The sequence below is a fragment of the Nanorana parkeri genome, unplaced genomic scaffold (genome assembly GCF_000935625.1).
Source record: "Nanorana parkeri isolate BGI_ZX_2015 unplaced genomic scaffold, ASM93562v1 scaffold530, whole genome shotgun sequence".
In the NCBI taxonomy this organism is placed as follows: Eukaryota; Metazoa; Chordata; class Amphibia; order Anura; family Dicroglossidae; genus Nanorana; species Nanorana parkeri.
Window position 1 is genome coordinate 751,470 of NW_017306798.1, and position 22,525 is coordinate 773,994.

General features: G+C 47.5%; 1 protein-coding gene across 1 annotated transcript in view; it reads right to left on the reverse strand.

Moving 5' to 3' along the window:
- SZT2 (seizure threshold 2 homolog (mouse)) overlaps window positions 1-22,525 on the reverse strand; it is a 141,358-nt gene that overhangs the window by 45,582 nt on the left and 73,251 nt on the right. Inside the window, exons 43-56 of the mRNA XM_018561561.1 lie at window positions 18,529-18,658; window positions 15,369-15,521; window positions 13,763-13,865; window positions 13,509-13,623; window positions 12,242-12,350; window positions 11,934-12,052; window positions 10,293-10,457; window positions 9,458-9,536; window positions 7,726-7,911; window positions 7,458-7,643; window positions 7,209-7,372; window positions 3,515-3,675; window positions 3,333-3,430; window positions 1,355-1,487 (exon numbers count right to left, since the gene is read on the reverse strand). Coding sequence (XP_018417063.1) covers window positions 1,355-1,487; window positions 3,333-3,430; window positions 3,515-3,675; window positions 7,209-7,372; window positions 7,458-7,643; window positions 7,726-7,911; window positions 9,458-9,536; window positions 10,293-10,457; window positions 11,934-12,052; window positions 12,242-12,350; window positions 13,509-13,623; window positions 13,763-13,865; window positions 15,369-15,521; window positions 18,529-18,658 — 1,901 coding nt within the window. The remainder of the gene's footprint in view (window positions 1-1,354; window positions 1,488-3,332; window positions 3,431-3,514; window positions 3,676-7,208; window positions 7,373-7,457; window positions 7,644-7,725; window positions 7,912-9,457; window positions 9,537-10,292; window positions 10,458-11,933; window positions 12,053-12,241; window positions 12,351-13,508; window positions 13,624-13,762; window positions 13,866-15,368; window positions 15,522-18,528; window positions 18,659-22,525) is intronic.

The window sequence follows — 22,525 nt, forward strand, 5'->3', positions numbered from 1 at the left end:
GGGGGGGGGTGGCATGCCTGCGGTGCCACTGACATGAATTGCACCGCCATGCACCCTCCCTTCCCAGAACACAGCCCAGCCTGATCTATGCAATCCAGTGCGTTCCGGGCCCGGACCGCCGTGGAACGCACTGGATATGGTGTGACTGGGCCCTTAGTCCTTCTGTTCTCTCTACCAGCAGTCATTTGGCAGCCTTCTAATGTAAAAACCCAGAGCAGGTGCACTGGGAGGAGGGGAATCAGGTGCTCTATTATGAACCTTATGGATGAATTGCTCCACAGTGCATACATCAAGAGAGGTCAGTGAGGGCTTGATTTATAGCCAATAGCTAATTGTCTGCTTGTTAAGAATGTGCAAATACTTGAATGTCTATAGCCTGGCCACAGATTGCTTTTAAGATGATGACATTTACATGTGTAGTGTAAATCGTCAACAACCACAGAGCTGGTTTAAAGTAGTAATAAACGATCAATTACATTCAGGTAAACCAAATCAACATTTCCAAATTTAGTATTTATATTGTTCTTAAGCACTTACAGTTTCTAACTTTTAAAACTGCTGGCTCCGGTCAGGGAGCATGCGTGCGGAGTGCATCACAGGTTACAAGGGACGGTGCAGTCTCCATCTGCTGTCAATCAATTAGCTTAGAAGAGGGTGGAGTGGGAGCAGGGGAATGGCTTGCCATGCTAAGCTCCGGGGCCGTCTGTTTGTGCTGACTGGCACAGTGTAGGGATATTCAGCTATAGCTCTGGACGGGAAGGGTCACTACAGCAGGACTACAAGGCAACATAGCCACCCAAAAACCGGAAACCCGGAGTAGCGATCTTTACAGCAGCTCAATTAAAGGAGAACTATGAGGGGGGGGTGATTTTCACTCATTTCATAGTTCTAGCCGACCTGTGACAATGAGACTGTCACAGGTCGGCTCAGTAGATCGGGAAGTGAGCGAACACATACCGGCGTTCGCTCACCTCTCGATCCTGTCACGGCTCTCTGCCGTGACAGGGGAGGGGCTGGATTCCCCCCTCCCCGCTCCGATCCGCCAGCGCTGACTGGTGGAACAGACGGGGGAGGGGGCGGGTACAGCTGGCTCTGCCTTTAGATAGGCAGAGCCAGCTGTCAGTCACGCAGCTGGGCGGATCCCGGCACAATTGTCGGGATCCGCTTCAGCTGCGGCGTCTCAGTATACCGCGAGCTGTAGCCTAGGGTGATGGGAGGACGCTAGTTTGAGTCCTCCCGTTACCCTAAGGAGAACTATGGGGAAAAGACTTAACCCCATAGTTCTCCTTTAAAAAGCAACAGCCCAGGTAACTGCTAATAAAAATGTAGGATTTAATTATATGTGAAGACTTACGTGATTTTTTCAAACACCCGGACACTGGTGTCGCTGGCCAGGGAAGTGATGATACCGAAGAGTTCGGTCAGAATGGAGGGAAGCAGGAATCGGGAAATGGTGTGCACCGAACACAGCTGGACAGACGGGCAACCTGATCGTGAATACAGAAATATAAAGTATATCAAGAGGATTTTATTAAATAAACAGTCAAACGTTATTTATTTGTTGTTTCTCTGGTATGATGGGATCTAGTTCCTGCAATTATATAACATTATCCCATTTCATAAAAAACATATACGCACTCCACTGCATTTCTCACTAAACCACAACAAGCTTTACTGATGCCAGAGATTCACTCCGTCAATCGCGACCTCCTATGATTAGGACCATTGTGTGAACAGCGTCAGTGGGTGGAGTGACCTCAGATGGGGGAGAGAATGTCTGTCACCATACAGCGTTGTAACCAGTGTAGATTAGGTAGGTGCTCGTAGTGACCACTATGGATGGCACCGTGCAGAACCCCAGAGATGTGGAGATAGGTCACCAGCACTCCAAAATGCAAAGAAAATATATAATTTACCGTATTTGCCGGCGTATAAGACGACCCCCTACTTTTTCCTGTTAAAACATATGTTTTGGGCTATAATCGTCGTATAAGACGAGTATAGCCCAACATAATGTTTAAATGCACCCACTAACCTCCTTGGCGGTATTCCCGAGTGCAGGGTTAATTTTCAGTACCATAAGCGGTAACCCCCGAGCCACACTCGGGATTACAGTCTCTTACCTTGTCCACGATCCCCGCTGTGTCCTCCGTCTTCCGTCCCTTGCGAGCGTCCGCGTCGCAGGGGGGGGGGCGGAACCGGTGGCCATTTTAAAAGTTAAAAAATAAAAATAAAAAATAGAACAAAAAAATTGAAATAAAATCATCAGACCGCCAGGGAGGCTAATCTGCCAGCCCGCTGGATGTGCGGTAATACTGTACGTACGCTAGCTTCGGCTACATACAGTATACCGCGCTGAGCCAATCACGGCAGGCTTTGTATTCATTAATACAGGCTTTGTATTCATCAATACAAAGCCTGCCGTGATTGGCTCAGCGCATAAGACGCATAAGCGTATAAGACGACCCCCGATTTTCGGGGGATGTTTTTAAGTCTAAAAACTCGCCTTATACGCCGGCAAATACGGTATTGCAAATATAGTCACATGAATGAAAATAGCCATTTTCATTCATGTGACTGTATTTGCAATAAAATCGCGAGATTTCAGCTAAAAAAATCGCTCAAACATCAGCTCAATGTAGCTCGTCCAATGCATTTCAATGGAGCTGTTCACATCTCACAGCTCAATGTCACCTGTAGCTTGTTGTCGCTTGAACATGACCCATTTTTCATCGGATTTCGTGCGATTTGGCCCCAATAGACTTCAATGGTGTAGCTCAATGTCGCACAGTACCAGCGATTTTGCTGCGCTACATTGTCGCACTACAGAAGTGTCACTTTTTGCACAGAAATATAAGCAGGGACATAAACATGAAAAGGAATTATGTGACATCAAGACCGCTTTTGATTGGATACAGCCCAATGTAGCAGCTACGAAGTCCATGCCAAAAGTAGCGCTACATAGCGCGACAATATGTGCGCTGTAGCTCAATGTCTCTTAAAGTCGCTCGGCTCAAATCAGCGCTGAAAAAGCTCAGTGTGAACGGGGTCATAGAGTTGATTATGTAAAATTCAGCTTGAACTATTGTCTGTAAAACAAACAAAAAATGTCAGCAAAGCAGAGCGTTATAGCCTCGGAAATATGCATCAGGGAGACGAGAGCGCCACCTTCTGGGTGAAAATGAGACTATCAAATATTTAATATTGACCTGACTAAAATAGAAAGTCTAAACATAAAAAAATATATACAAAACCACTAAAAATTATTTTCAGTTGTGGCTAAACTTGGCTTTTGGGGCAGAAAAATGGCAGCACATTGGACTGAGACATACCGAGCTGATTCATAAAGTTCATCCACTGCAGGCAGGTGTGACTATATAAAGGGTGCAGGGTACCCACGTCGCCCTCCTCTAGCTGAGCCTGGCGTTTCCTGCGTAGATAAAATGATGTCACTGGGGTTGGTAATGACAGAACGTTATGGATTACACTACAGCAGACAGTTCAGATAAGACACCTCTGCGCATGCTCCAAGCTGATCCCAGGCCGGTCTGAATAACAGGGCGCTTTAAGGCTCTCCGTCTTATGTCTCCGCCTCGTCCTCGGCTCCTCTGTGCGTTCGCTGACAATGTCGTCTGTGGTTTTCGGGGGGCCCAACTCTGCATTGTCTGGTTTGCTCTGAAATTAGAGATGACGACAGATGCAAATAGGAAATGTGTCTATCGAACAGAGGAAGAAAGACAGCCTGTTCGTAGGAGGGGCTGGATACCGATATTCGTTCTCTGCAGGACACGGCGGAGTTTGCTTCACATTACCACTCGCAGTTTACATGGGCCATGCTGAGGAGTCTATGGTACCCCACAGCGTGCTCACTGCATTACGCTGAGAACACTCTGTGACTTGGGAAGAAGCCAGTCACATGACTGACGGGTCATGTGACCAGCATCTACTTTGCCCAGCACTTTTTCTTCCTGCCTGTGAAGGTTCTCATTCAGCCAGGCCATGTAAATCTGTAAAGAACAAATCAAGGCAACTGGACTTGCAAAACGTCTTCAAGAAAAAATACAGCAAGTCCAGTTGCCTTGATTTGTTTTTGGAAGATATTGCTTCAGAGTCCCAAAGCAAGTGGCGGGTAATGTACATGTGTAAAGCCCATTGCTGCGTTATATAAATGTGCCGATCTCGAAAGCAGCTGTTAGATCATACTGCCGCTTTATAAATGTGGCCCCCGAGGGTAACTAGCACATTGATTTCTGAACAAGTATTTATTTCAGGTATTTTATATAGCGCCGACAATTCACGCAGCACTTTACATAGTTGCACATTCACATCAGTCCCTGCCCTCAAGGAGCTTACAATCTAAGGTGGAACACTGTAATAAACGGTACACAAGCTAAGAAGAATCCCTGACGCTGGGACTTGCAGCTACCAAAAGGGAATTTATTTAAAGGACAACTATACTGGTTTGAGGACACAACTGCATACAATTGCAAATTCATGCAGAAACCGATGCCTTATGTGTTGCTCTAATCTGACCTAACAGAGTACCAACCTTTCGGATGTACAATGTGGCCAAAAGTAGGTGGAAACCTGACCATCAGCCCCTATCAAATGTATGTGGACAGATTTAGGTGTTAATACTATAGTATACATACACTGAGTGGCCGGATTATTATATACACCGAGTGGCCGGATTATTATATACACCGAGTGGCCGGATTATTATATACACCGAGTGGCCGGATTATTATATACACCGAGTGGCCGGATTATTATATACACCGAGTGGCCGGATTATTATATACAAAGTGCCGTGTCAGATTCCTCGCATCACCTTTCAACATCTCGTGGAGTCACGAGGCGGCCCAAGGAAGTACTGATGGGGTGGTCACAATAATCTGGCCACTCAGTGTATATGAGCTTGTTGGACATCCCATTCCAAAACCGTGCCCATTAATATAGATGCCTGCCCTTCCGTTTGCGTTTATAACATTCCTCACTCCTCTGAGAAGACTTTCCACAGGATTTTGGGGTGTCTGGGTGACACAGAGTCACAGAGATCTCATCCATTGGTTCTGAGGAAGGAAGCGTGTCCTCTGAAACGCGTCAACAATTGAAAAGGCTATGCAGTTTGTTCAGGGGGGCAAGACTGGTACAAGACAACAGAAGAGCAACAGTGCAGTGTCAGATTCACCTTTCATCATCTCGTGGAGTCACGAGGCGGCCCAACTAAGTACTGATGGGGTGGTCATAATAATCTGGCCACTCAGTGTATATATTTTGACAATTCTTCTTGTACAACCTTGTGATAACAGTTTGGTGAAGGTCCTTTTCTGTTCCAGCATATTTGTGTCCTGTGCACAAAGCCAGCTCCATAAAGACATGGTCTGGCCAGTCTGGTATGGAGGAACTCGAGAGTCCTGCACAGAGTCCTGACCTCAACCCTACTGAACACCATTGGAATGAATTGGAACTCTGATTGTGAGTTAGGTCTTCTCATCCAATATCAGTACCTGACCTCACCAACGGGCACAAATTCCCACCGACTCCAAAATCTGGTGGAACTGCTTCCCAGAGACGTGGATGTTGTTATAACCTCAAAAGTGGGACCAACTCTACATTGATGCCCATGGTTTTGGTATGAGATGTCCAACAAGCTAGATGTATTGGTCTGGCATCCACAAACTTTAGGCCATATAGTGTTAATAGAAGTAACTGAATCTTGTGCCTGAGTGCAAACATTAGGCATTTGATGGCACAACGGCAGCACACTTTCCTGTATTTAGAGATGAGCCTTGGCTTGGTGCAAGTCCAGTGCACCCAAGCTGGCTCAAAACTGTAACCAACACTACCCTCTCCCCGCTCAACCAGTGGCGTCAGGGGTATTCTTCGGCCCTTTGTGAATAGTGTATAGGTGCGGGGCGGAATATACGCCTCTCCACACCTGATTGGGCTGGGAAGAGGGGCTGGCGGTAACAGTTTTGAGCAGGCTTGGGTGAACTCAGGCGACTTGGGTTCACACCAAAATGTAGTAGATCCCATCAAGGGCTTTGTGTATGTGACATCATGTTCAGTCAATAAAAAAGATTGACTGCTATCCACTAACAGAGTGTGAGTGACTGTATGGTATTTTGGGTTCACACCAAGCCCAGGCTCATCCCTACCTGTATTTTGGATTGCTCAAATAATAATAATACATAGATTATTACTTTGAGCAAGAAACTTGCTGTTGGGACAACGTCGATCACACTTTTGTAACAAAAAATGCAAACTAGAAATCCGGGCAGCTAAAACTGAGTGCGAAAAGCATATCGCCGCAGATAGTAAAAAGAACCCCAAAAAATGTTACCAATATATTAACAGTAAAAAGGTGAGAAAGGAGCAGATAGGCCCAATAAAGGATGGAAGCGGGAAGCTAGTCACAAACGACAAGGAGAGGGCCGAGGCGCTGAACGCTTTTTTCTCCTCAGTATACACTCGGGAGGGAAACGGGTTTGACACAGAGGACCCGTTCTGAATTTGAAGACACAGGAGGTCATTGGCTTGACACTCCAGGACTTTCCTCAGTTTACCTTACTCAAGACTGCTTAAGAGGGCGATTATACTCTCCAGTGAATTCCCTGACAAATAATACTACAGAGGAGACTGCAGTGCGATTTTCTCAACTCAACTATTATTGTTACTCCGTAATGGTATTTAAATGGCTACTACAAAAATCTATTTCACGCATCGCAAACTTCCTAATGCAGACGCTACAGAACTACAAGTAATGGCTGGTCGTTATGGCCATCCTTGTGTGTGTCTATGTCAGGAGATAATAGACTGAGATTCCCTGTTTGTATTTAGAACCTCAGATGGTCTATTGGAGATGTAACTACTCTGTATACTGGCACGGAGTGAGTTTATTTTTGGGGTTTAGGGTTTTTGCAGTGAAAACAGTTTGAGGCTCATTTCACATCTGTGCAGTGTGGAACCAAGTGCTAAAACACGTTAGTGCAACACATATCAACGCACAAAACGGCACTGTTCATAATGAATGGCATCCTGATACAGCCAGTGCACAATAAGGAACATAAGTTTAAGTGAAACACAATGCACAAATGGGAAACAACTGTACGTTGTGATGCTCTGTGTTGACAAAAATGCTCCAGGTCCTGTAAAACCTGCATTGGGGTGAGTTTCGGCAGCCCAACTCTATTCTTTTTCCTTACCAGCATATCCCAAAAACTTCTGCGCCCGGACTTGCTGGGCGGAGTACTTGGATCTGTGCTGGATGGGGAGGTTGACGGCGGAAGCTGCACTGGAGATGGGCGAGACCTGTTCGATGACTGTGCCAAGCCCTTTATATCAGGTAGCGATTGGGAGGGTGCCTTTCCTGTGAACATAAAGGAAAAATAGATCACACACAAGATTCAACATTTAAAATCAGATTAAAGAAAAGGCGTTTTGTCTTCTTTTACCATTCATGGACACTTCCTGTTCTGCTGCGCTGACCAGGTCCACACACAGGGGCATCTGCAAGATGTGGAATTCAATGATGACATCACAGAGTGCATGACGCAATGAGTTGGCGAGCCGCTCGGATAACTGTGAGGAGCTAATGTTCCCTTTCTCCCAAACATCGAAGCGCACCAAGGTCAGAGGCGCTGAAAGAGGAGAGGGAGAATTATATAAATAAGGCAGAGATCACATTGAAAGCCACAGGGCCATCAAACCCAGAGAGTCTACCTGAGGTGTCGGTGGCGGGGCCCGGTGTAAACTTGCTGACTTTAGTTAGAGACTCGAATGTGCTGACGCTTAGTAGGTGGGAAGTCGTAGAGGGACACACAAGAGGTGGACCGGTCCTCTCGCCATAAGCCTGTGTCACCAGGGCGCCATGCTGATCCACAAAGGAGAGAGCTATGCAGGCGATACCTGGAGGGAAAAGATATGTGCTTATTATTACCACTCCATGGTGTTGTAAAGTTATCAAAGAGACCATATACAAATATACACACACAGACCTGAGGCATCCCGGATTCCCATCTCTTCAACTGTCCCTTACCTCTTCCAGCAGGGGTCCAGTAATGAACCAGGGAGCCTGGCAAGTGATCATGTGACCCGGCTTCCTGATTGGATGGGAAGCTTTGGCCATGCTCCCTCGCAGCTTCCCAGGCACCGAGGACCGTGGCTGTTATGTGAGGAATAAAAGTGGCAAGTGCTGCTGCGCTCTGTATAGCTGAGTCGGTCACAGATAGATCTTTGTGATCTCCCCACTGGCTCAGTGACTAAAAACACAGCACCCCCTGTAGCTGTTTCAGTGTCGCGCACAGGGCCATTAGGGTGTGCCTAGGCACACGTGGCACACCCTGTGCACACGCCTATGCATGGCACCCTTTAAATGTATGCCAAAATCTGGAGGCAGACCAGTCTAAAATGTAAAAAACATAAATGTAAAAAATTACATGTGGTCCTTCCAAAATCCATACCAGACCCTTATCCTAGATAGGGGTCTCGTATGGAATTTTAATTGGGGCGTATCGAATATGCGCGTTTGTCGCACGTTTCGTGACGCGCGTTTTTACAGCGGTTTCCGAGGGATACTTGGCTGTATCCCAATGGAAACGCGCGACAAAAACGCAGCAAAGAAGCTCATGTACCTTTTTAGGCGTAGGTCGTTTCGTAGCGCGTTCAGACGGGCAGAAATACGGCAAGGTGTGAACCATACCCATAGAAAACAATGGGATTTTCATGTTTGAGCGTTTTGTAGAGCGTTGAACGCGCTACAAAACGTACAGGTGTGAACCAGGCCTTAAGGTCAGATTCCCCCGTTCACATTAGAAATCCCCTAATATCAGAGCCTCCACTTAACATCAGACTACCCCTTTACATCAGGAGCCTTCCCTTTAGAAGCCCTTACTTTCACGCCCTCACATCCCTTCTCATAGTAGGAGCCCCTTTTCACTTTAGAAGCCCCCTCCTTCCACATCAGTGTTCCCCTAATTCACATTAGGAGCCGCCTTTCCCATCAGAGCCCTCCTTTCACATAAGAATCCCCCCTTTTTACATCAGGAGCCCCCCCTTTTACATCAGGAGCCCCCCCCCCTTTCACATAAGAATCCCCCCCTTCAACATCAGAATCCCCTCTGCCACAGCACCCTGGTTGTGAAAGGCTTCCCCAGGGCAGGTCATAACAGAGGGACCGTGTTCAGTAGTCCTCAGAGATAGCTGGGAAACAATGTAACTTATATTGTGTACAGCACCGACGAGAAAAAGAAGCTATCGGCTCACAATCATTCTGGCAGGATCAACGGGCATTTTTTGCACTTATCTAATATTTATCTGTCTATATAAAAACACTTTCAAATCGTATATTTAACAGACAAAAAATCAGGGTTTCCCAGACGTAGACATCAAACAATTTAGTGCACGATGATGTATCTTTCTAAAAACTCGCACCGTATATGATGTTGGCCCTTACCTTTCCCTCCTGTACCTTGTCCCCCTGGCTTGTTGTACAGGAACAGGTCCAGCTCGGGCAGGGTGCTGTGGTAATAATGCTACAAGAAATACAGTGAATTAGTATCAAATATTCTGGGTAATGCACCCGTGAGATACTACCTAGAGGCACAGACTAATTATACCAGTGGAGGAATGACATCTGATACCTTGGCACAAACACCATCCAGAGCCCCAGCACCTAGTACTGACCCAGCAAAGGCTATAACAACCGTCTTGCATTGCATTACTAATTGTTAAAGGAGAATTATGAGGGGAGGGATTTTCACTCAGCCTCATAATCTGAGCCAACCTGTGACAATGAGACTGTCAGTGGTCGGCTTAGTAGATCGGGAAGTGAGCGAACACATACCGTCGCTCGCTCACTTCTAGTTCATCTCCTTGCAGAGAGCCGTTACTGTCAGTCATGGCTCCCCCCCCTCCCCTCTCCGATCCTCCAGCGCTGACTGGAGGAACGGACGTGGGGAGGGGGCGGGCACAGCTAGTTCTGCCTCTTGATAGGCAGAGCCAGCTGTCAATCACGCAGCGTGGTTGATCCAGACAGTAATGTCTGGATCTGTCCCGGCTGCGGCGTCTCAGTATACCGCGAGCTGTAGATCGCGGTATACTGAGCTTTGAGTGACGGGAGGACGCTAGTTTGTGTTCTCTGTGACCCTTAGGAGAACTATGGGGAAAAGCCCTAACCCCACAGTTCTCCTTTAATTTATGGAAATTCTGTTAATATATAACCGTTAAGAATCAAAAACCTGGACTATCTTGTGCAATGCCGCATCTGTGCATCATTACAGCGCCCCCACCTGGAAGTGGTGTTCTCCATTGCTGTCTGTATATTTTGGCGTATGGAGGAAGATGAGCAGGTTCTGGCGTAAGTAGTAGGCCATAGCCTGGAGACACGGTAGAGAAGTCTGAGGGATGGTGAACAGCAGCACTTCTGTCGGTGGAGTTCCCCGGGGCTGGATGAACTGTAGAAGAAAGATAAGCAGGTTTGAACCTGACCTGGCCTTCAACTTTTTAGGGTAAAAAGAGTGATGAAGTACAGGGACTTTGTGGTGCATGCAAGTATTTGACTTCGCCTACAAATCCATCAAATCCATCTGTCCCTGTGGAGGCCACCTGAATCCTAGGTCTGGGCTATACATGGGGTTACCCGTCAATCTCAGCTTGGGCGGAAGTTGTGGCCCCATGTACAGTCCTGACCTAGAATCCAAGGGGCTTCACATAGACTTAAGCATCATGTGAAAAAGTAACACAGGTACATGCAGGCAATACAAGGTGCCACACTCCAGAACATTAAGTACTTACATAAAAAAAAGTACTTTTTAAGCCAGATCAAGTTCATGTTAAAGACAAACTATACATTTCATCAAACAATTCTTGTAATAAATCACATCTCTGGGCTTTGAGTGTGATATAGAACAGCACTAAATCCACATAAACTCAGTAGTTTTCAGTGAAGGTTCTGTAAATGCTCCAGCATACAAATACATTTTGGACAATTGTGTGCCTCCAGCCTTGTGGAAACAGTTTGGGGAAGGTCCTTTTCTGTTCAGGCATGACTGCGCCCCTGTGTACAAAGCCAACTCCATAAAGTCATGGTGTGACCAGCTTGGTGTGGAGAATGTCAAGTGGCCTGCACAAGGCCCTGACCTCAACCCTACTGAATACCTTTCGGGTGAATAGGAATAAAGCATGCGAGCCGGGTCTTCTCATCCCACGTCAGTACCTGACCTCACGGGCACAGATTCCACTAGACACCCCAAAATCCTGTGAAATGTCTTCTCAGAGGAGTGAGGAACGTTATAAACGCAAACGGAAGGGGAGGCATCTATATTAATGGGCACGGTTTTGGAATGGGATGTCCAACAAGCTCATATACACTGAGTGGCCAGATTATTATGACCCCCCCCATCAGTACTTGGTTGGGCCGCCTCGTGACTCCACGAGATGGTGAGAGGTGATGCGAGGAATCTGACACTGCACTGTTGCCCTTCTGTTGTCTTGTACCAGTCTTGCCCCTCCCCCGTTCTGCCCTAACATTGACTAGTCGCTGACGGCCACAATTCGCACGTTCAGACCCAGATTTTCGGCTGACAGTCCGGTCTTTAAACCCTTCAACAAAGTATATAATAATCCGGCCACTCAGTGTATATAATAATCCGGCCACTCAGTGTATATAATAATCCGGCCACTCAGTGTATATAATAATCCGGCCACTCAGTGTATATAATAATCCGGCCACTCAGTGTATATAATAATCCGGCCACTCAGTGTATATAATAATCCGGCCACTCAGTGTATATAATAATCCGGCCACTCGGTGTATATAATAATCCGGCCACTCAGTGTATGTCCACAAAGCTCTGAACATCTAGTGTTTTTGTTTGCGTCTGTCTGGGCATAAGGATCCTTTCATCATCTTATTCTAACTCTCTTCTCACCTCCACATCTGCTGGGGTCAGTTTACAATTCCTCTGCAGCATAACGGTGATGATGTCCAGCGTGGCCTCATCCAGACGCTTCCTGAGGACCTTCACCAAATCATCCGTGATCTCAGAGCCTACATAAAGGACAGAAGTGTCATTAAACCTCATCCAGCAAAGTCTATCTTCTGCACTCTGAATGACATTTCACAAAAGGACAGAGGAATAGTGGAAGACCACAGTCAGTAGAAATGATTGGCTCTTGTCCCATAAGTGCTGGAAGGTGGTGTCAGACTCATCACAAAATAGTTTTTAATGATACATACCTGCTTCTCCCACTCCATGCACCTGCAGTAAGATATGTTTGTCCATCTGCCCCACTGGCCTGGAGGAGTCAGAATTTCGAGAGGACAGGTCCAAAGACAGCCGGCTTCCCTATAAAACCAGGATGGAATGAAAATCAACCAATCAGAAGATGAACAGTCACGAAACCCAACAATTCAACGTCAACTAAACTCTAAAAAGTCGAAAGAGGCAAAGTTAAAACATTTCCTTACATGGCAACTGCATAATAACATATTTACCCTTCCACACAGGCTTACCTTATCTTGCATTTCGGTGAACTTGGCTGTGCCAACCCCAAGCATGGTCACCCAACGCTCAAGCAGGATCATTTGGTTTAGTTGTTGCTATAGTAGAAGCAATCTAAGCGCCGTCAATCCCGCAGAGCTTACGTTGCAGTTACTATGGCAACGCGCAAACTGATTTCGTACTAAAGAGCTGGGAGTGCTGCCAATCCCGAACCAATGCACCCAATGCTCTAGTGGGGAATCATTTGGTTTGCACGTTGCCATAGCCGCAACATGTAAACAAAATGATACCCCGCTAGGGTCCATTAGTGGCGCATGTGTTGTTGTTACTATGCCGACGTGCAAACTTAGTGACTTTCCACTAGATCCTTGGTCCTCAACTGCTGGGTCGTGACCCAAAAGTGGGTTGCGACCACGTGTTCAGTGGGTCGCTACCTGCTTTTCCCATTTCCAAGAGGCTCCTCAGCCTCTCCCTAGCGCAACACCAAAACCATTCAAAATATTCTGCCTGGTGCCGTGTCAGCTTGAGGTGGGGTGGGGTAAGGTGGGGTGAGGTTGGGTGGGGTGAGGTTGGGTGAGGTGGGGTGGGCTGGGGGAATGGGCTCGTGGGAGCTCCATCCATACGTGCATTGCTTGTACAGCTCCCTTTGCATGCCCTGTAGTGGTGCCTGGACCGTAGTGACGTCACATTCTGGCTCCCGACACCTCTATGGGGCCCGCGAGGGAGCTGCACAAGCAATGCACGTATGGATAGAGCTCCGTCACAGCACAGCAGCCCACACTGGACTCCAGACTAGAGGATCCACTCCAGTTCTCGTACATGCACACCCAATACATCCAACATCATTCTCTCTAGCCGATAAATGAGGCACAAAGCATCAAAGAAGTAAAAATAAAATAATGCAAAACGACATGCAATCTGGATAACCGAGAGGTCAAACAATGAGATTAAGCAATGTCAAGGAAGAGTCGGAAGGTCCGCTTTAATTACCTGACTGCTTACCATCAGATCTTCTGAGAAAATTGGCTCCTGACTACGAGACAGAGCCAAGGACCGAGACAACGACTGAGACAAATCCATGTCCCACAGCCGGCCGTTTCCAGAGGTCTCAGACAGCCTGTGAGTGGAGAGAAAGGAGTAATCCATTTAGACGTATAAGCACATTCTCACAGTTCTGAGTGCACGGAAGGACTTGTAATGCCCACAGCTAGGCCCGGCCAGAAGCATCAGAACACCATCACTATAAAAACACGCACCGGAGGTAGAAAACGGATTTGGTGGCACGCTCCTGATAGACGAACATGTTCTTTCTGTTGACTACGGAGAAAGCATTGAGCACGGAGCGCAAGGATTGGATAGCTGTAGAAAAAAAAAAAAGCCGTCAGGGTTTTCCTCTATAGGGATTGTGAAATGCTGACTTTCCTAGAGAATTATAGCCCTCTAGGCTCATTCACACCATAGCACGTTACTGCAATGTACTGTATATTGTGTGTGTTGCGGTTCATTGCCATTCATTCTTTAGGTGTATCTATAGGAAAAACTGATTTTGAATAGAGTAGGGAACGGTTAAAACTAGAGCTGCACCGATACCGAGTATCACCGGAGCTTATCGTGGAAGGTATCGGTGTCGTAGGGGAACATGGAGCCAGCGTCCCGTGCGATCAGGAAGCTTGGCGGTGAGTAATGACCTGCCTCCCGGACTCCTGATTCACCAGGAAGCCGGCTCCACGCTGACAGGCCGTGAAGCCGGCTTCCAGGCCAATCAGCATCGAGCCAGGTCCTTGCTGATTAGCTGGCCTCCTGGCCAATCAGCATCGAGCTGCCCGAACAGCTAGGTCCTTGCTGATTAGCTGGAATCAGCATGGAGCCAGCCTCCCGGCCAATCAGAAAGCCAGGAGGCGGGTCATTACTTGCCGCCCGGCTTCCTGATTGGCTGGGAAGCAAGCTCAATGCTAATTGGCTGGGAAGCCGGTTTCCCGGCCAATCGCAATCAAGCCAGCCAAACAACATGGAGCCGCCTTCCCGGGCAATCAGGAAGCCGTGCGGCATGTCATTACCCACCGCCCGGCTTCCTGATTGCCCGGGAAGCCGGCTCCATATCAGCGGAAGCACCGGTATCGGTACTGGCGAGTACTGAAAGCAAAGTATTGGTACTCGTACTCCATACTGAGAAAACGGTATGGATGCATCACTGGTTAAAACCTATCAAGTCTATTTTATTCTGTCCTTCCCTACACCATCGAAAAGAAAAGAAAAAAAGGTTTTGGCTACACATGGACTTTATACCTTTGGTGCAGTCCGACGTATGTTGTAGTGTCCCTCCCCAGTCTTACATTTATCTGTCGCAGATCCAATGAGCAAGTTGGCTTTGCAGCTTGTTAGGCCTAGCCAGGAAGACTCTGACAAGCTGTCTTGCTGCACTGGTTACAAGGGAGTATCTAACAATATTACACTTTAGATGCATTGCAATGCACATGTACCGTGTGCTATAGTGCACCACAAGGGACCGAGGTGAACGCTGAATTGTTAATAATAGTTCAGGACCTACAGTATCTTTCATGCATGGAAGTGCAACGGTAGCTACTGCCTCTCCCCTCCTACACTCCAGTGATGTTCTATCCCTTGGTGTCATCACATCCAATACACAGTGTATAGAAAGTGATGACCTACGGGTCCTTAAACTGCTGCAGTGGAGGGGGAGCGAGGCTGGAAGGACCGCTCTAAGAGCAAGCCGGCTCCAAGAACTTTTTTTATTGCCCTCCCTAGACTAAAACGAGCAGTTAAGCCTTGCGGTGTGGTGAGTAAGGGTTAATAAAAATTCTTCTTTAAACAGTAATAAACAATTTGATTCTTAAGATTTACCTCTGGAAACCCCCATATTGGGCCCCATTTTAAGGCGCGGGTGGATGTGTATAACGGTGCTCCATACTGTATCGCAGGCAAAGTGTCCCGGAATGAACTGCATGGTGGCTGCCAGGTAATCTCGCGGCTGGTAACTCTCTTCTCCAGGGAAATCTGCCGGCCCGTTAAAAGGATGACACAATCAAGAATCACAAGCCAGGAACACAAAGTCAATAATCAAATAAAAAATATATATTGTATGTCGTTCCTCTTATGTGGGCAATTCAAATCCAGGAGCCAAAAATTATAATTTCTTGCCTTCGTCTAGTACAAGAAGGCCTGTATGTGCTCTAACCAATCAGGGCTCCCGGAAGCCTCCAGCGACCTATTCTTTTAAAAAGCACCCTATGAATACCTTTATCTTTCAGTCTTCAGTTCGGTTTGGTGACGTCACTTGTCCGTCCTCAGTGCTGACATAATATTGTGAAAGTCAGAGTAGTAATTTGAGCCCAGGCTAAGTGATGACACACCGCGGGAGGTGTTCATGACAGCTGGGCTCACAGGAAGTGATTAGATGATGCTGACTGTCATTAAACCCCAAAAAATGGTGCATTCTAGTGCTGGAGAAGAAGTACAGCTCCGGATTAAAAAGGTATTGCTGCTACTTTTCTATTTTTACAGACACCAAGCAGCAGTTATCCTGGGTTTGCACACTGAGGAGAAGCATGCTGGGAAACACCTGCAAACTTGTCTGATAATATGAATGGAACTAAACTGTATTGAACGTGCACTTACCCTGTTTCACTGAGAATATTCAAACTGATACTTTTATATATCTTGTATAATTCTATCTCTCTTCCTAACGTAAAACTATCCCCAATCTATTTCTTTAGGTGCAGATACATTAAGCATGCCCCCTGATCACTCGCCCTCAGGACCTTTGGTCATGAAGGGTGTCAGTAAATGGGTTCCTTCTTTGATAACTGCTATACCTATGTTTTGAAGATGTTTCAGCTTAATCACCCACTAAACAGAGGTCTTGGCTGGCAGCATGCTGAGAATCCCCCATTTAGGGTTCTCTGGGATCAGCAGAAGAGGGGAATAGACTGATGGATTATACACTGAGTGGCCAGATTATTATGACCCCCCATCAGTACTTTGTTGGGCCGCCTGGTGACTCCACGAGATGGTGAAAGGCGATGCGAGGAACTTGGGTGAGTCAACCCCGCAGTTACAGCGTGAGAAAGAGGAGTCACTTGATCGCAAGTCAAGCTGAAAGAAGTATACTGTGTGCTCCATACTGGAATAGAGCATACCGTATACATCTTTAAGCTTGACTCACGATCAAGTGACTCCTTGATCAGAGCTGCAATTAGGAGGCTAATGAGAGACCAACTAAACTGTGTGCCAATACTGGAATGGAGCAAGCAGTTTCCTTCTTTCAGCTTGAATCGCGATCAAGTGACTCCTTTTCCGCCCGCTGTAACTGTGGGGTTGCAGCCCTACATACTGGAACGTAGGGTAGAGACCGGAAATGCTTCTGCTGGAGATGAGCAAAACTGAGATTTTTCATGTCCATGAAATTTTGGGGAATGTCAAGAAATTCCTGTGAAATTGGAGTCAATGATAATGGTGAAATTAAGGTGCCTTTTGTTTCTTTTTTAGGGTGCAATGTGCTTTAATAAACTCCTGAAGGTTGCCAAATCTCCTTTCCCTTTTTCCTGGACCTGCTCCGGTGCTGAAAGTTGGTCTCTCATTAGCCTCCTAATTGCACCTCTGATCAAGGAGTCACTTGATCGTGAGTCGAGCTGAAAGATGTATACGGTATGCTCTATTCCAGTATGGAGCATACAGTATACTTCTCCCAGCTTGACTCGTGATCAATTGTCTCCTCCTTCTCCCGCTATAACTGCGGGGTTGACTCAACCAAGAAATCCAAATAAACCAAGGAAGCCTGCAAATATAATCCATCAGTCTATTCCCCTCTCTTGCGGGTCCCAGAGAACCCAACATGGGGATTCTCAGCATTCTGCCAGCCAAGACCTCTGCTTGGTGGTTGGTTAAGCTATATGAAACATGTTCAAAACACAGGCATAGCAGTTTTCAAAGAAGGGATCCATTTCCTGACACCCCTCAGTGTCACCCAGGGATGAGCAAGACCAAAGGTCCTGAGGGCGAGTGATGAGGGGGGGGTCATGCAACCAGGAATAAATGTGAAAGATGTCACCAGCACACCAAAGATCCTTTTGGAATCACCATTGTCAGAATGGATACAAGCGCTTTCGGAACCTCGCAGGGTCCCTTCATCGGGCTTCAGCACCGACTGTCATCAGCCTGATGAAGGGACCCTGCGAGGTCCCGAAAAGCACTTGTATCCACTCTGACAACTTGTTCAATAAAATGAGCATTTGGTGATTCCAAAAGGATCTTCGGTGTGCTGGTGACATCTTTCACATTTATAATATTGTGAAAGTCGCAGAGTAGTATTGTGAGTCCAGGCTGAGTGATGACACGCTGCTGGGGGCGTGTTCACGACAGTTGGGCTCACAGGAAGTGAGAGGATGATGCTGACAAACCAAGAAATTCAGCTAAAACAAGCAAGCCTGCAAATATAATCCGTCAGTCTATTCCTCTGTCCTGCTGGTCCCAGAGAACCCTAAATGGGGATTCCCAGCATGCTGCCAGTCCAGACCTCTGTTTGGTGGTTGGTTAAGCTATGTGAAACATCTTCAAAACATAGGAATAGCAGTTATCAAAGAATGGACCCATTTATGGACACCCCTCAGGGATAAAAAAGAACAAAAGTCCTAAGGGCGAGTGATGGGGGGGCATGCTCCCAGAAGCCTACCCTTGATGTAGACCATGCCAAGGTTTATGTCTTGGATACCCCTTGCTGCACATACGTTATTTTTCACAAGAGATGAGCTTATTCGATCCTGCGACCCAGTCTCCGAACGAGGGAGATGTGCTCGAAACCCATCTCAGTACAACCATCCTACAGGCTGCCAATAAAGATCTCTTTACTGCCTGTTTATTATTTCTATTACTACAAACCTCGGTGTCGTCATCTCAGACTGAACATTACTGCCGGGGATTGGATCGAGCTCACACCTGCAGCTCTCAGTGTACTGGCCCCGGTCCAATGTTATACAGCATTTCTGGCTAATGAGATAATGATCACCTTCGCCCACAAGCATTCTCTGTCGGTACGTTGCATAAGGACTTTCGCTCTTCCAGATATCCTCCTCGCTCTCGGCCACCAGCAGCGTGTTACACAAGTGCGTGTCGTGAAGATCCTGCAGCAGCAGACGCTGGGGGGAGGGGGAGAGAAGCAAAGGATGAGCATTTTAAAAAAGAATTCTCTGCACCACCACGGTACCCAGACTAGGACATAATCATAGCGGAGACTTTTCTTATTGAAGTTATTTATACAAAACAGATGGTCCGCAGTACTTTACTGAGGACTATTCACATTGGTTCCGCATCCTGAATGAACTAACAATCTAAGGCTATTAACCCTTGCAGTGGGACTACCCTCGCCCTGCAAGGGTTAACTGCTCATAGTTGCCTAGGGTCAAAAACGTTGTACTCACCCGATCCAGCAGCACTCTCTCCAGCCCGTCTCCTCCCCCGCTGCAAGAATGTTATGTTCCACGGTGTCCTCGTCTCTATTCATTCTGAGCCAGCCAGCTCGGAAACTTAGGTGAATATAACTTTTTTTTTACACTAGGCAAAAACGAGCAGCCAATGGGTAGCCCCACAGCAAGGGTTAATAAAATGTCTGCACAGAGTTCTTCTTTAAAGGAGAACTATGGGGTTAGTGTTTTTCCCCATAGTTCTCCTTAGGGTAACGGGAGGACACAAACTAGCAAGCTACAGCTCGCGGTATACTGAGACGCCGCAGCCGGAGCGGATCCCGACATCGATGTCGAGATCCGCCCAGCTGCGTGAGTGACAGCTGGCTCTGCCTATCTAGAGGCAGAGCCAGCTGTACCCGCCCCTTCCCCCGTCCGTTCCTCCAGTCAGCGCTGGCGGATCGGAGCGGGAAGGGGGAATCCAGCCCCTCCCCTGTCACGACAGGATCGAGAGGTGAGCGAACGCCGGTATATAATCGCTCACCTCCCGATCTACTGAGCCGACCTGTGACAGTCTCATTGTCACAGGTCGGCTATAACTATGAGGGGAGTGAAAAGCACTCCCCTCATAGTTCTCCTTTAAATAGCAAGGTCTGCTTACACTGTCCGGGCCTCCACCTTCACAAAACACCTTGTTAGTAGGAGTAAAATGGACCTGCAAGGAAAAAAGTTAGATTTATACTTAACTCACCTTGGAAGATGGGGGTACATTTTACACCCACCAACAGTAAGTGATTTGAAAAGGGAGCGGGGCCTGGGAAGTTTGGGCGGACCTTGCATTTTATTGAAATGTTCCTTGGGGAATTTTGGTCCAGACGGACTCATACATACACTATATTGCTAAAAGTATTGGGACACCCCACCCATGGCCCCCGGTGTATAGGATGACGCACCTCGGCATGCAGACGCTTCTACAGACATTGGTGAAAGAAAGGGTCGCTCTCAGGAGCTCAGTGACTACAAGCGTGGTACCGTGATAGGTTGTCACCTGCGCAATAAGTCCATCCGTGACATTTACTGGCTACTAAATATTCCGCGGTCACCTGTTACTGGGATTATAACAAAGTGGAAGCAACTGGGAACAACAGCAACTCAGCCAGGAAGTGGTCGGCCACGTCACATGACAGAGCGGGGTCAGCGCATGCTGAAGCGCACAGTGCGCAGAAGTCGCCAACTGTCTGCAGAGTCAATAGCTACAGACCTCCCAAACTTCGCGTGGCCACATTTTAACAAAGTGCTCATTGGAAGATTTCGTTTTTTTGCCCTTTTCTTTATAAACACAGCACTTTTACCATTCTAGTCTTTGATCAAACAACAACTGAGCACGTTGACCATGTCCGCAGCACGCTGTATGTACCGAGTTGCAGCCACATGGGTCCTGTTAACGAGCGGGCGTACCCAATTAAAGCGAGTGTATAAACGGCGAGCTATATAAAAAAGGCACCGAAATCTAAATGACAGGATTTGTACAAGAAAAACAGCACACAAAAATCGGGAGGGAGAGAGAATGAGAAGTAAGGGAAGAGAAGGTTGTTTATTTCATTGCCGTCTAGAGTGCAGTAAAGATTCTGATTGAGTACAATGCTTAGCGATGGAGAAATATGACATTTAATAACCGCGATTACACTACTCCCTCCATCAACATCGACGCCACAAATCCTCTCCCCTAAAGGAATCGCGCTGCTGAAATACGGACGGGATTTATACGCACAGGAAGGGTTCTTTTTTCAGGCGAAGCGGCCATTATAATCTTTATGCTTCCGTCTCGCCTTAAATTATTTAACATTGATGGTAAGCAGGTTTTTTCTGCTGGGGCTTTGTGCATCCGTAATAAGCCGCCAGCGTGCGAGGTTTCCTCTGATATATGGCAGCAACGGCGCTATCTCGTTTTCCGCTTATGGCGGTTTAATGCCCGGTACAAAAGTTTAAGTGTAACAATTTGTAGGAGCGCATTTGTATTTTAACGCTGCCGGGTGACGGATGACGGCACCGGCTGGATTTAGGGAAAAACGCGGTAGCTCTAAACAGGGGAGCTGCAAAAGTGACGACCTAGAAAACGGATCGGAGCAAAAGGAATGGCTCTTAAAGTGGACACGGGATTAAAATAACACCCCGCTGCCCTCATGGCTGCCCTACATTCGAGTACTCTAAAAGGGGGCAGAAGGGCGGTAGTGAGGTAGGGCCAGTAAGAAGAACCACGGCAGCCAATGAGTAACGCATCCAAAGCTTCGTGTCTCTAGTCTACACACCCGGAAGTGTCGGATAGAAGCAGCGCCTGGAGCTCTGAATTATCTACTCGCGGCTCACCAGACTGGTAAGTATGAAATGTATTCTTTAAAGTGACATTAAACCCTCAGATTTTTTTAACATAAAACAATAGTGTAATGTGCGCCTTACTGTAATCCATGGTAGTTTCCCTTCTCTTTGCTGCTCTTCCTTTTAAATCTGAGTCTGTTCTCATGGTGGGTAGAACTTCCGTTTTGCAGCAGACTGCCTTGTCTCTGGAATGGATACATGGTGTCTGTGTGTAGGTTCACAACCTGAGCCAGCACTACAGGAAGAGGCACTCAGCTGCAAAGGGAAGTTCTCCCCAAGCATGAGAAGACGTCACATCGCGCATGTGCGGCCATCTGATTGACGCCTGCAGGCGGCCATCTTAGTGATGGACGCCGGCAGAAAGAGGAGGGGACGTTCACCCGGCAGGATGAAGTATGCCGCAGGTCCCCTCATCTCTCCTGACACTGTCGGGCTCTCGGTCTGTGACCGAGTGCCGGTCTTTTTAGTGGGGGTGACACCAAAAGGACAGTCATTTTGGTGTCACCTGGGTGCGAGCCGCACCCCCCGCGTGACGCCACTGGCTGATTCCACCTTGTGCAGTGATCAGATGCCTAGGCTTTGTAGGCATAGCCCCCCAATATCAAGAAGTGCAATGGCATCCCTACATTAAGTAGGCCTGAGCTCCATAATGTATTATGTTATAGGAAACATCTAGAAATGCTGCAGTGAGATCACCTAAGGCACTGCTGTCTCTGACTGTCTTAGCAGATTTGAAGTTAGATTTGGTGATGTCATTACTGTGCTGCTCACTCTTTTCCTTGCTGGAGGGAAAGCTGTACCTAAGGGACTTACAGTGCAAGAATCTCCCTGCTTCTGCTCAGGGACGTCCCGAGACTGGGTGACACCCAGAGCGGTAACCGAGTGTCACCCCGCCGAGACGTCACTGCGCATGCGCGGCAGTATTCTGATACCTGCCGGCGGCCATCTTGGTGATGGACGCCCGCAGAGAGAGGAGGGAACAGTCACCCGGCGGGATAAGGTATGCCGCCGGGTACTCTCCTCTCTCCTGATACTGTCGGGCGTTCAGTCCATGACCGAGCGCCCGACTTTTCAGAGGGGGGTGACACCAAAATGACTGTGAGTCATTTTGGTGTCACCCCTCCAATGGTGGCACCCGGGTGCGGGGCGCACCCCCAGCACCCCCCTTGTGACGCCACTGTTTCTGCTACATTGTGTGGATCTGTGCTTCCTTCAACAACCCTGCTG